Raw genomic sequence first — 13887 nt, forward strand, 5'->3', positions numbered from 1 at the left:
GGGGGTGTCCTGCTCAGGGATGTCCTGCTCGGGTTGTCCTGCTCAGGGCGTCCTGCTCGGGGTGTCCTGCTCAGGGATGTCCTGCTCGAGGTGTCCTGCTCGGGGCGTCCTGCTCGGGGGTGTCCTGCTCGGGGGTGTCCTGCTCGGGGTGTCCTGCTCGGGATGTCCTGCTCGGGGGTGTCCTGCTCGAGGTGTCCTGCTCGGGGGTGTCCTGCTCGGGGTGTCCTGCTCGGGTTGTCCTGCTCGGGGATGTCCTGCTCGGGTTGTCCTGCTCGGGTTGTCCTGCTCGGGGTGTCCTGCTCGGGGATGTCCTGCTCAGGGTGTCCTGCTCGGGGATGTCCTGCTCGGGGCGTCCTGCTCGGGGATGTCCTGCTCGGGATGTCCTGCTCGGGTTGTCCTGCTCGGGATGTCCTGCTCGGGGAGTCCTGCTCGGGGCGTCCTGCTCGGGTTGTCCTGCTCGGGTTGTCCTGCTCGGGGCGTCCTGCTCGGGGATGTCCTGCTCGGGATGTCCTGCTCGGGTTGTCCTGCTCGGGTTGTCCTGCTCGGGGTGTCCTGCTCGAGGTGTCCTGCTCAGGGCGTCCTGCTCAGGGCGTCCTGCTCAGGGTGTCCTGCTTGGGATGCACCCAGCTGCCTGCCTGCAGTAACAACAGGGTAATAGTTACGGCAGAATTCCTCAGGATGCTAAAATTATGCTGCAAAAGTGAGGCGCTCGAGGCAGGGAAAGGATAAGCAATTATGTAAGTTGGAACAGTACTTGTAGTAATATTTAGTTATATAACTCTTTGTAGACACTCATTTTTACTATTAGTATTATATTTTCCTTTTTTTTTTTATAGGCACTTAGATCGCTGGGTAAAGAAATTATTGTTATTTTCTTACTTAAGAGGTATTTATATGAAATGTGTAACAATTAGCTATTAAAATTCTACTATGATGTAAAAGTCACTATCTAAAGACATATAACTGATGCTTGTATGCATGAAGTCATTAAAGTATAGAGAGAATCCAAATTCTCTCTACTAATTAATGAAGTGGATAAGCCTGGAAGTTTGTTGCAGTTGTTTGCATTATTTTAAGGTCCTTTAAGGTATTTATTGTGAGCAGTACACCAAATAACCTTAGACCACAGGTGTTTCTAGCTCTCCGACGAGTCACCTTCCATCCCACTGCCCTGCTTTCTCCTCTGCCAGTGATTCCCTAGAGCGACATGGATATTCATGATGTAGTTTTTTTCTTCTTCATATCTTTGTAGTTGTATAATCATTGCAAGCACAGATCATATGTAAGAGCCTTTTGCTTTGGTGGAAGGGATGTCTGAAATACAGAGGCTTACTGCAGGGGTATGCAGGGGAATAGCGGCTGTTTCAGTTTTTGCATGTAGTGCTACACTGTGATTAACACACAGTTAATTTAAATTTGAATTCACCAGCTCCATAGTGTGTTGCTTTTCTGTCTAGTTGTGACTAATGTGCCTCCTACGGCAGTACATAACCTCTTTTTATAAAGATCTGTAGCTTTAACCGCTGATCTAAGGCACAGCACTTGAAAAACATGTAACGTCTTCCCAAAGCCACGCAGGCTTTTTGCCTTTTGGTCTGTCCCATCTAAGCTGAAATGCTCAGACCACACATTTGCTTTACACATCTCCTGGAAATGGAGCCAGCTGCTGGTGGAGCAGAGTGTTGCTATAGAGATTTGCCATCTTCTGAGCAGCAGAGCTACACAGTTCCACCGGTGCAGGCTGCTGCCAAGAGCCTCACCAGATGAAGACGGGCAGTTTTCATCTTCATTGTGAATAGCTGTTTTTGAACTGTCAATTAGACAGGGAGCAGCTGTCAGACTGGATAGTGTTCAAACTAGAGGGAAGTGCTGGTTTTTGCTGGGGGAATCACAGGCTTTCTCCCTGGGCCTATCTCCATCTGTCAGATGTTTTTATTGTAGTTTAGAAATCACTTGCTTCTATCCCCTGCTAAGCCAGTTGCCCAGTCTGTAACCTGATATAAGCTTCTTATAACTTTCACACATTAAGCCAGATGAATTTGTTTGTGCCTGTTGGACTAATGAGAATGTATTAGCACCTCACTCCCATTTGGAAAATCCCAGCAAGATGCTTGTCTGTATCCTTAGGAGCTCGTGTGCCCCTGAGGATGAGTTGCTTCCGCAGTGATAGAGAATAGTGATATGAGGGATTAGGTGGCTTGTATTTTTTCTTTGAATTTTTCACAAGTAGGAAATGGTGTGCAATTCAGATAACACAGTGTTTTTGTTTGCTGCAGGTGCTGTCATGTGTAATCCCCACAGAGCTTCAAAGAATGGCACAGAAGGTGCTTCACAGGCTCTTCCACACACGGTAATTCACTTTTTTTAACCTCTTGATGTTATTTTTGGCTAATGTTTCTGGGAGTAGGCTTCTTCTGCTTCTACTGTCAAAGGTTTCCTCTCCTCCTCCGTTCGGCTCGAGCAGGAGTGCAGTGCGTGTCTGGTGTAATCCTGCAGTGCAGAGGAGGACGGGATTGCATGCAGGAATGATGCATGCAATCAAAAAGCAGAGAGAGCAGCAGAGGGGAGTTCTGTGACAGAGGGCAGGCTGTACAAAAATGCACATTGCTGGTTCTTGAAAGCTGGTAATATTGGTGCCTGTCCAACTGATTCTAATGCAGAGAACTGTGATGAGTGAACCCTGCTCTGCTCAGTGTGGTTCATCCAAGCACCTCTATGCAGGGCTGCTGGAGGCTGCTGTTCAGTCTGATGTATCCCATGCCAAACATTCCTGTAGCTTGCCTGGTAGAAGCTGTGGTCTGTTCACAGGTTGGAGTTGTTCTCCGTTGCCGAGCTCCCTCCACGCCCCGTTGTGTAGTGGCTGCTGAAAGGATTATTGTTCCTGTTTTTTAAAGTTGCCTTTTAGTGGGGTTTTTTTTGTTTGTTTGTTTGTTTTTCTTTCAGAGCAGCACAAAGCAAATGTCTTCTGGCAGAATGTTGCATGACCTATTGCTGTGGCATCTTTGGGCGGCACAAAGGGATTAGCAGACTTTGCACTTACTGCCTGATGGAAAAAGATTCAAAGAGCAAACCAATAATAGACATGACTTTAGCTGGAAGAGTTAGAGGGCTATAATGTTGGTAAAGGGGACAGAGAAGCAGTTGGCTGAAGAGATAGGAATTATCTATTCCTATCTATCCTGCTATTAACAGGCAGTCTGTGCTGGCCTGAAAACCAACAGAGACGTTCCCTTGCATTTGAAAGTCTCTGCTGGTCGCTGTGAAATGCACTTGATCCGTCACTCTTGGGGATGAGTATTAAATACACTGTCGCCTTCCTGTTACAGAAGCTGTTTGTTTGTCGTCCTGCATATAGCCTTGCAAGCGGCAGTTTATGGTGAATACACATGGGAAGTGTTTGGCTACTGCTGGGAGCTGGAGATTCCCATGCCTCTCCTGCTGCTGCCCTTCCTGCTGCTGCCTGTGAACGTGGGGTTCTTCATGCTGTGCTCTCGGGCCGATCCTGGTAAGCTGCCCTGGTTGTGCGTTGCACCCGTTTGAAAATGCAGTCTAAGAAACATTACCAGTGCCAAATGCTTGCTTGTTTTCTTGTGGTTTTTTTTGTTTGTTTGTTTTGTTTTGTTTTTGTGGAAGGAGTCTCCTATCACGGTTCTGTTTCTTTCACAGGTACAATAACCAAATCAAATCACCCATCATTGGTCAAGATTTATGCGTATGATGCTGTCTTGTTTCAGAAGGGTATCGTGTGCCCTACATGCAACATGGAGAAACCAGCCAGATCAAAACATTGTGGTAAGAACCTTAATTTCTTGGACCAGTGTAATAGTAATAATACTTTGGGGAATTAACTTTCCACGAGCAGCTGTAGTTCACGCATGTGTCCTCTTACACAACCGACTGCTGACGCAGAATGGACTGTTTTGTTCATTGTCAGGAGGGCCCCAGATCACTGCTGCCCGTTGCCTGTCCATGGGACTTGTTCTTCAAATTACTGTCACAGAGACTGCTAGTTCTGAGGGTGTCCTTTTGGGTCAGGAGTAGCGTTTAAAGGTTAAACAGAAAGTTGACACCTCCTGAGAGTTCAGGATTTTGTTCCTGTCTTACAAAATTTGCTGTTATCCTCATAACTTAAACAGGGAGGTGCAGTCTCTACCTTCCATACGCTTTGATAGGCACTGCTTCCAGAGAAACCCAAATGCTTGAGCTGGGGTCATGGTTGATGAATGGGAGAGGAAATTAACTTCAGAGCAGTTAGTGGTCTGGGTTTGTTTTTGGTGATATGTGATTGAGAGCTACCATTATAATAAGTAAAACATGATGATATTTCTCTTTTTCTTGGATGAAAAACTGAACTATATGGGGTAAAAATTATATGGATTACCCAAAAGCCAAATAGCTGAGCTATCTCGTCACTCACTTTCCATCAGGTTTATGTAACATCTGTGTACATCGTTTTGATCACCACTGTGTGTGGGTCAACAACTGCATAGGTGCCTTCAATACGAAGTATTTCTTCCTTTACCTGTTTACACTGACTGCCATGGCTGCGAGCATTGCGCTCATCACAGTGGCATTTTTCATCCAAGTGGTGCTGCTGTCAAATGTGATGCATGCAAGTTACATTGACGACCAAGGACAAGAGCAGAGTGTTGAGATTCTGTTTCTCATTCAGGTAAGTATATGCTCTCTGAGTTCTTAGCTCAAAAAAGGCTAATCTTAGCATTTTCTGATGGGCTGCATGGAGACAAATATGTACATACTCTCATTTCAGATGACCTGTCACAGCGGCTCTTAGGCCCCATCTGATTTAGTGCTCCAACTTTTTAACTGTTATTTTCTTTCTTTGCAGCACTTTTTCTTGACTTTCCCTAGGATTGTCTTCATGCTTGGGTTTGTTATTCTTCTCACTCTTGTGCTGGGAGCATACTGCTGTTTCAATCTGTACTTGGCCCTAACCAACCAAACATCCAACGAATGGTATAAATCGAGAAGATTTGGGTGTTCTCACCATCTACCATCGCAGCCTGGGGACAGGCCAGTTATCTACAAAAATATTTATTCTAACGGAATCTGGATGAATTTAAAGGAAATCTTTAAGCCTCCTACAATATTGGGGAAAAAGAAGAGAACATGAAGATATTACTCTTTAAATGTGCCTTTTTTTTACTTTTTTATTTTTTTTCTAAAATGACTATTTCAGTAGCAAACTGTGGTCACAAAAGATTTTTGTAAAAAAGAAAAATCATTGTATTTCAATTAAGGATGAAGAATAAATGGATTGTGCATTTTCCTAAAGCTGACTAGTCCTCTTAAGTGTAGGGTGCTTGCAGATTTACCTGCAGCACTACCCAGAGTGACGGTGACAGTGACCTCGGAGGCAGCTGCCACACGGGAGCAAGCTGTGCTGCTAGGCTCACCTAGGAACTCTTTCTAAATGCTTTTATTTTTGTGGTTAATGTTTGTGAACTGCGTGATACATGCCACTGCATAACAGGCAAAATGGGCTCCTAGGTTATCCTGGCTTATCATAGTTGGGCAATTCCTGCAGCAGGGCTTCCAGGGATGGAGTTGGGTCCCACAGGAGGAAACGGGCAATGTGGAATGCACTGATTTGTCACTCACATCTTGTTTCCCCTGCAGGAAACAGCTCACAGCTGACTGCAATATTCTGATTGCCTCAGAAGAGCAGCTGTTTAAAATACTTAATCCTGGGGTTTTGGGGAGATCTCTGCTGTTAAGATCAGTCCTGTTTCCTTGGTAGAGGAGGGACTTCCAGTGGATTTGCTGGCATGGAGAAAGAGGTTTCCAGCTTACTGAAGTGATTTTTTTTTTCTGTGTCTGCACTAACAAGGGAAGAACTAACAAAGAAAAGAAGAAATGTTTCATCTTTTTGTAAGTACTGCTACATTTTGCAAATGATTAATCTATTACTGTTAGCAAAGTGTAGAATAAGTGTTTAAGTGAAGGAACATGATTACTGGCAGGAATCCTCGCCTGTGGAATCTATGTTGTTTTACTTTGAATTCTAACTAGAACACCTTGATTTCAGAAAGGAAAATAGTAGATCTGCTAAATCTTTTTGACATCCATATTCAGCTCTTCCAAAATAAGATTCCATTTCAGCTCAGCAAAACCACTAAAATGGTAGACTTGGGACAATTTCAGCATCCTGAGGAGTAACTGTGCAGATACATAATCCCGGCAGATTACAGATGTGATCCTTCTGGCATTCCTCATCTTCATTCCATTGTTTAGCCTCTCTTCACAGTAAGAAATGCAGCAGCTTCTCAGGTATCTCTTTGTATTTTAGCAGCTTTGCAGTAGGCAAAAACAAGGCTTTTTCCTAAGGCTGCCTGTTGCAAGCACTGGCCAGGCCCCTTCGAAAGCAGAAGGGTAATGCAGCCTTTGCATCCTGTGCTGCCCTTGCCAAGTGGCCTCCAAAAAACACCTTGCCGTGGGCCTCAAGAACACCCTCCACCTTGAGGATGGAAGACAAGTTAATCAGGTCTATACCTTCTGAAACCCCTCTGACTTTCACTACAGATGACTGTACAGTTCTCTGGAGCGTAGACAGTTGTGGGGGTCTTGTGAAAAGCTGCATGTACTTGACTTGCCCTCTAATTAAGCACAATGTTAAGTGGCCCCCTTCTCTTCTCCTTCTAGGAATGATTCTCTGGGTCATACTCAATAGAGTAGAAAATAGAAAAATATAAGAACTTTAAATAACTTTATTTTTTATAAATGCATTTATTTACATGCCAAATCTGTACACAATTCTACAGCTGTAGACAATTAAAAATCTGTATATGATTTAAAAAAAAAAAAAATTCATGTACAGTATGGCTTTACACACCACCAGGCTAGCTCTCAGAGCAGCCCGCATGGTATTGCAAGGGTACAATGATGCATTCGTTTGTAAACCAGTACATAAGGCTAGCTGGCAAAAAAACAAACCCACAAAGATCTGCAGTACCATGCCTTAGGAGGGCGAAAGTAGTGAGGGTAAAGGCAGGAAAGGCTTCAGGTGTCAGTGAGTTCACACCAGAAGTCCTCAGGTTTGGTTTTCTTGTTTCAATGCATATGATTAAGTTAGCATAGTCTCGTATGAGACACAACGTCCTGGCTTCACTTGCTGCATTCTTTTAACCACCAGGACACTACTGTCCTGTGCTCAGAGGTAAGTGCTTTGCCAAGGACAGTCCTTTATTTGAGGCATCCATATGAAATACTGGTCAGACTGTCAAATATGATTTATCAGTCACTCCCACAGTATCACCATGCAGATGCTTGTAGCTACTGTTATTCCATGTTAAACAGAAAACACTTCAGGCTCTTACCGTCCTGCTAAGTCACTTAGCTATAGGGACATCCACTCCCTTGCGCTGTGAAAAACTGTAACGTCAAACTTAGGACTGATCAAATTCCCCAAACTGGAGAAAACCATAATTCTGTGAGGGTGTCCCCGAGCGCGTGCTGCTCGTCAGACAATCACAGTCTGCACCTCCACCTCGCCCTCCTGGGAGGCGATCACAAACTCTCCCGCGTGCTCCATTATTTCGATGTCTTCCGACGCAACCATTGTCACTGTGGCCTCCTGCGCCTCGATGCCACCCTCTGTGGTGAGCACGGCTCCCTCGCCGATGGCGGAGGCCAGCGTCATCGCGACCTGCTCCGTGAGGCTTTCCGGGGTGGCGATGGTGATGGTGTCCGCGGCGTCCGCGCTTCCCTCCGAGTTTTCTGCCACTGTCACGTTCTGTACAATGATCTGGTGACCGGAGTTGGCTTGATTTACTATTTGTTGCACAACCTTCATAATGTGGCTGTCAACCTACGCTCGGAGAAAAAGAGGCTGGGTTATTTCACTATTTGTTGCAACGTATTAGAAGTACAGAAAATTATCATAGGTTTAAAGAGCTACAATGACAAACAGCGCAGTAAAAAAAGCAGCATTTAATTCCAGCTTAGGCAAGTCATTCAGTGCAGCTCTCGTTATCAGCCCGAGACAGTCCCAGAACAGGTTGTACCTCTTTGTCACTTAATATGTTTTGTCAGGGGGGTATTTGTTCCACTAAGTCAGACTTTGTTTTACAGCGACGCTGTGACAGTGCCCACCCAGATGTTCAAACCTGATGAACCGCAGCTCAGGAAAGCAGCCACACTCCGGTGTTGCAACAGCTGTGCTGATTTCTTTAGGGAATCATTGCACAAAGTTGGGTTACCTGGCAGGCAGCCTCTGGGGTATTAGCACCATGCAATTACTGGCCACCACTGCTGAGAGGAAATGGGGCCACCGCTCTGGTAAAATGCAGGATGGTCAGATTGTTTCTACAGCGACAGGTTTGCACAATTACAGGTGTGGGTCAGCTAATTACTTGAGGCTGGGTTTATTCAGCATGACTTTCAGATACTAAAAGCAATTCGTTTCATCTGTAGAGAGGACCCCAAAAGAGTAGTTTATGTGTCTGCTTTACCTCGTGTCTTGTTCCCTCTATTATTTCAGCAGCTTCACTGGTCTCCATGTCTTCAGTAGCAGTCTTGAAATACAAAATATGATTCCTTTTTTTAGATTATAAAAAATCTTTTACTTCCAGGATATAAGGCAAGTAAGATCTTCTACAAAAGTCTTCCTGTTTTCCAGTACATACCCCCCTATATATTATATATATTACCCACAGGCAAGGATGGCACGGATTAGATCCTATTTTACCTTCTCCCAGAAGCCCAGGTGAGGAGCGTGCACCCCCGTGCAGCTTTTAATGAACAAAACACCCCAACTCTCTGCCCTACTTCTTACCTCGATGATGTACTCCTGAGTGTCTGCCACCACCGACGAGAATTCCACCAAAACTGTATGAGGATCTTCAGAAATGACCGTGGCAGCTAAGTTGTCAGCTGACTGACTCTCCTCAGGCACCATCACTTCTTTAACCTCCTTCAAAGCAAGCAGGCAGCCACCTGAATGGTATTCCCAAAATGCCAGAAAAACAAGGTTTTTTTCTTTTTTTTTTCTTTTTTTTTTTTTTGTATTCAAATCAGATATCAGGAGTACCTGTCAAATACTGGACAGCACTAATGAGATCTCTTTATCAGAATGACACTGCCAAATGACCAGCAGTTATAGAGTCTCTAAGCCTACCACCACAGGCCAAATAATGGTCTAGCAGAGGCCCATGCACCTCTACAGGGCAATTTCAAGAAGTACTCGACTAAAGGAAGGGAAACAAAAGGCCATTGATGGAGGCCAATAGACCTTTTCTAAGCATCTCACGCTGCTGATTCAGACAAAATCAGCTTGTACAAAGCGAAACACAAGCACAGACGCTGCCATCTCCCACCTTTGGTCTTGAGGTGCCTGTTGAGCGTGCCGTGTTCGGCGAAGCCTCGGCCACACTTGTAGCACTTGAAGGGCTTCTCGCCCGTGTGGTGGCGGATGTGCCGGACCAGCGAGCCCTTCTCGCGGAAGCCCCGGCTGCAGTACTGGCACACGTAGGGTTTGTCTTCCAGGTGTGTACGGTAGTGAACTTGCTGCGCGTTCTGCGGAGACATGCAACGGAAGAGCAGCTAAAGGGAACGACAGACTCGGGAAGCGTTCTAGCTCCCGGGGTGACAGTCAGCATCTCTGAGGACTCCTTTTCATCTACAGTGTGATCAAGATGCTTTTGCGTTATTTTTATGTAATTTTCTTCATATGGAGGAACATTTTCCCCTCCGATTTAAAGATGTATTAATATTCTTCCTCTTTTCCTCACTAAAACAAAAGCATCTTCTGGAGCTTCTGCCCTTATCAATGGCAAGTAAACTGGGGCATTTATTTTTTCAAGAGCAGAGCCTGCTCCCATGCAGCAGGCAGAGCTGTGGAAAGGAGGCAGCTGAGGGGAGCTCACTTGGGCAGGGACACACCTTTGTCTTGTAGCGCTTGCCACACTTGGGACAGGGGTACGGCCGCTCGTCAGAATGCACCCTGTGGTGCCCCTTGACATGAGCGATGGTCTTGTAGAGCTTGCCACACTCCCCGCAGCGGAAACGCCACTCGTTCACGTGCACTTCTTGGTGCTTTTTTAACAAATAGCCTTTTGTGAACTCTTTGCCACACTTCTCACACTTAAAAGGCTTGTTATCTGGAGAGAGAAAATACAGCATATGGTTAATGCATATCAAAGCAAGAAACGGCTGTCGTTGCTGCACCCAAGTGGCACCACTCAACATGAGAGGAACTGAAATACCTTGTCACTGAGCAGTAAGCACTCAATTTACGATTTTACCCATCCGTAGCAGCAGCTGAGGTGAGATAGATCAGGCTAATGACAATGTTGCTATTATTCCCCTCAGGTCTTACAGGAATTAAAGCTTGTCTTAAGCCTGTTCCTGGTGTTGCTGTCTGTAAAGATCACAGCTAACTGATGGCTGAAGAGGTCATAGAGGCTCTTCTCTCAGCACAAGCAGAAGGCAGGGAGAAAGCTTGTCCCTTTGCCAAATGCCTTGCCCTCTTATGCAGCTAAGCCCTTTCCAGGTGACTATACAGTACGTGCCAGGAGAACAAAACTCTTGCAGGATCCTAATGTGGAGGAGGAAGGAAGTGATGCACGTTTTGAGCTGTGAGCATGTGGCCATTGTCCCAAGCATTCCAAAATGAAATCACCTCAGTGTCCTTTAGCACCTTTCAAAGAGCTGTTCCAGCCTCTATTTTCTTTATATTTTCCTTCCTTTATATTTCCTTTGAGCTTAACACAAGCCAACTGCTCTTACCTTCTCAACATTTGTGTGTTAAGCACCTACTGAATTTGCGTGGCTGGAGTGCTCCTAGTGGAGACACGGAGGCAAGGGAAGCTGTACTGCGTTTGGGAGCACGGGAGGAGCGAGCGCGGCTTAGACAGCAGGACCTCACCTAAGTGTCCTTTGATGTGCGTTTCAAGGGCTGTAGCTTCACTGAAGACTTCGCTACAGTGAGGGCAGCTGTAACTTTTGCATCCATTTGTTCTTTCTGCATCTGTCTATTGGGGGGAGAAAAGTACAAGATAAGTGGTTTTTGTGCTGTGGTGTCCCTAGTCAAATTCCCATTAAATATACAGGCTTAGACAAGAAAGCCACCTATGTTATCGAATAGGAGAGGGAGCAATAACATGACACTCTCAGCCCATTTGGAAAACATGACTGAAAATGCCCTCCTCCTTGGCACGGATGCAGGCAGAGGGAGGGATGCGCTGGGGAGAAGGGCAGGGTCAAGAGACTAACACAGCTCTTCACCATCAAGTGCAGGCGCAGAAGATAACAAACAGTTAACCTAGTTACACAGCGAAGTACAAACGTACAGACTCTGGCTGCTCCGTTTCAACGCACTGCTCCCCACACGGCTCCTCCTCTGCTTCCATCGCTTCGTTTTCTAGTTCCTCTGCAGCAGCCCCAGCAGGTTCCTCTGGCTTTGGCAGGTCTTCCACAGCCACTCTCTCCACCACGAGCCCGGAGTTCCTCATGGCCTGCCGCAGCAGGTTCTCACTGTGCACTTCCCCCTCGCACGGCTGCTCCTCGGGAGGTGGCGCCTAAAAAATTCAACAGCCCAACGGTGAGAAGGGCAAATTCAAAAACAACCTTCCCGTTATGACAGCAATTATCACCAAGATGATCAATGCTGTGATACAGGATAAGAGGAACAAGGGAATAAGCTTGGACGGGAGAGGAAGACAAAGCAAATCTATAGTCTGAAAACACGTAGCTCAAGGGATAACTCTTTGCTCCTACCATAGAGCCTTGTATAAGTGCATGGTCAAGCAAAAAACCACTCCTTCAACTTAAACATCACTGAGTACGTGGTGGAAACCTCTTCGCATTCCTCCTGCATCCTATACAGACTGCTGAGTATCATTATCAGCAGATTGCCAGGAACAGTCAGAGCCAGCAGTCTGCTGCCTAAGTTTTCTCATGAAAGAGGAAGCTATTTAATTATTTATTTTCAGCACATGTTTATTATAGCTACATAAAGAAGTATTGCTCATGAAGTATTTCAAAATATGTATTTGTGTAAAATGCATAAAGGGTATTTGGGAGAAGTGACACTCACATCTTGGTCCAGAGTTTTTGCGTCAACAACAGGAAGCTCCTGCATTTGGACATGAACTTCATGGAGAACGTTGCCTTTTGCGTCTGTCACTAGGTGAATCACAGGTGGGGACTCCATCGATTCACTCGCAATCGATGAAACTGTGTCTGTGTTTGAACTACAGGATCCTTTAAGAAAAGCAGCAGAGTGAATCATTTGGCCAATTCCAACCCATCAGCAATTTGCTGTGCCCTACAAAAACGTGTCTTGGAACAGGAGCATGGCAGAACAATTGCTCTGCTTCCACAGAGCAGCGCTCTAAACAGGGACATGTTTTATTTTCTAAATGGGCTTCGTATTATCCAACAACAACAAAAGATCAGTAGCCTGGCAAGACCATCTTTGTACCAGATTTTCAGACATCCCTCAAAAACTATGTTTGGGTACATCCACTTCAAGGTGATAGCTAAGATCTGTATACAAAAATGCCTTTCTCTGTATGAAAGAACAAAACCAGAAAACATGAAATCACGAAACACCAGAATACCATGAAAGATCAATCAATACTCAATACCATAGCAATACTTTTTCTTTAAACAAGAAATAATTTATAGCTCTAGCACAGGAACACCCGTGGTTTTTTCAGGCACAAGGCACAGATTTACAGCATCACTGACCTGCAGGCAAATCATCTTTGTTCACTACTATTTCTTTGTTCACGTTGAAGCGAATTTTTTCGGTGCAGGGTGTCAGAGATTTCAGATGCCGAGTCAACGCTCCCGATTCCCGGAAACTTTTCCCGCATTTCTTGCATTTGTAAGGTCGTTCATCTGGAAAGGGCAGGAATCAGCATTGTCCCACGTGAACCACAGCGGGTGCTCGTTCCATCTCGTGGACTTCCATGGGAAGGTGGTCCGGCTTTCGGAACAAGCGGACTGTGCCCTGCCCGCAGCACTCCGGCCCCGCAGCTGATGTTCCCAGCTCAGCAACAGGGAAAGCAGCAGCACGTGCCACTGCCCGCGAGCTCGAGAGCCGCACGCCAGCAGCAGGGAGCCCCCATTTCGGAGACTGCCTTACCCGTGTGACGCCGATGGTGTCGAATCAGAGACCCTTTTGTCCTAAAGGACGTTCCACAGAGTTTGCATTCGTAGTCCTTCCTGCTGCTGTGAGTGATCATGTGAGCCTTGAGGATGCTGGCCTAGGGGAAGAGTTTATTTTAAAGCACGTTCCAAATAGCTGAAGAGTTTGAATTCAGCCATAAAGCATAAATACTCCTTTGGGAATCAAAGCGCTGCTTCTGAAAGCACAGCATGCAGTAAAACACACACCTTGATAACACCAACCTAACCAGCTTGCTAACCAGAACGCAGGCAAAGCTGCACTTACTGTTTTAAATGTCTTCTGGCACAACTCGCACACGTATCGTCCGTCCTTATTAACGAGAAGCTTGACCTTGATCAGTTCTGTGGAAAGATCCTGCTCCTGATCGTCAGGATTCCCTGGCTCTTCGGCGACGTCCCCATCAGCGCTGCCATTGGGGTTTTCAAAAACATGCTCTCCCGCAACGATGACTTCCTTTATGTGCCCACTATCTAGGGAAAGGACACGGAGACAGTTATGTTCTTTACAGAAGACAACCTTTGCAGAGCTGCATCAACTTATCCTTGCAGGACTGAGCAAAGTAGGGAGAAGGCTTCTGGTCTTCAAAACCAGAACACAGCTTTCCATGAAGCTGTCAGTACTGTAAGCGCTAAAGCTGGCGGTTCTGGAGCAGATCTACACCCAAGGTGAGTTGGGCCTGTGCTAGGTGAGGCTGCACAGCTGAACCAGGGCGCTCCTCTGCTGCCTGCGTG

General features: G+C 46.0%; 2 protein-coding genes across 2 annotated transcripts in view; one reads left to right on the forward strand and one right to left on the reverse strand.

The window, feature by feature from the left end:
• The window catches only part of ZDHHC4 (zinc finger DHHC-type containing 4), a 5941-nt gene extending 807 nt beyond the window's left edge, over positions 1-5134 (forward strand). The window contains exons 2-6 of the mRNA XM_026053890.1: positions 2277-2350; positions 3327-3505; positions 3667-3792; positions 4428-4672; positions 4850-5134. Coding sequence (XP_025909675.1) covers positions 2277-2350; positions 3327-3505; positions 3667-3792; positions 4428-4672; positions 4850-5134 — 909 coding nt within the window. The remainder of the gene's footprint in view (positions 1-2276; positions 2351-3326; positions 3506-3666; positions 3793-4427; positions 4673-4849) is intronic.
• A 1685-nt stretch (positions 5135-6819) lies between these two features.
• E4F1 (E4F transcription factor 1) lies at positions 6820-13688 on the reverse strand. The gene is made up of 12 exons (XM_026053891.1): positions 13673-13688; positions 13421-13626; positions 13112-13232; positions 12712-12864; positions 12056-12222; positions 11310-11537; positions 10886-10991; positions 9901-10118; positions 9336-9534; positions 8795-8955; positions 8472-8534; positions 6820-7828 (listed from the first exon to the last, which is right to left on the reverse strand). The coding sequence occupies exons 1-12, from the start codon at positions 13686-13688 to the stop codon at positions 7481-7483; spliced, it is 1986 nt and encodes a 661-aa protein (XP_025909676.1). The 3' UTR covers positions 6820-7480.
• Between the last annotated feature and the right edge of the window lie 199 nt (positions 13689-13887).

Source organism: Nothoprocta perdicaria, unplaced genomic scaffold (assembly GCF_003342845.1).
Source record: "Nothoprocta perdicaria isolate Ctin4 unplaced genomic scaffold, notPer1 scaffold_12, whole genome shotgun sequence".
NCBI lineage: Eukaryota > Metazoa > Chordata > Aves > Tinamiformes > Tinamidae > Nothoprocta > Nothoprocta perdicaria.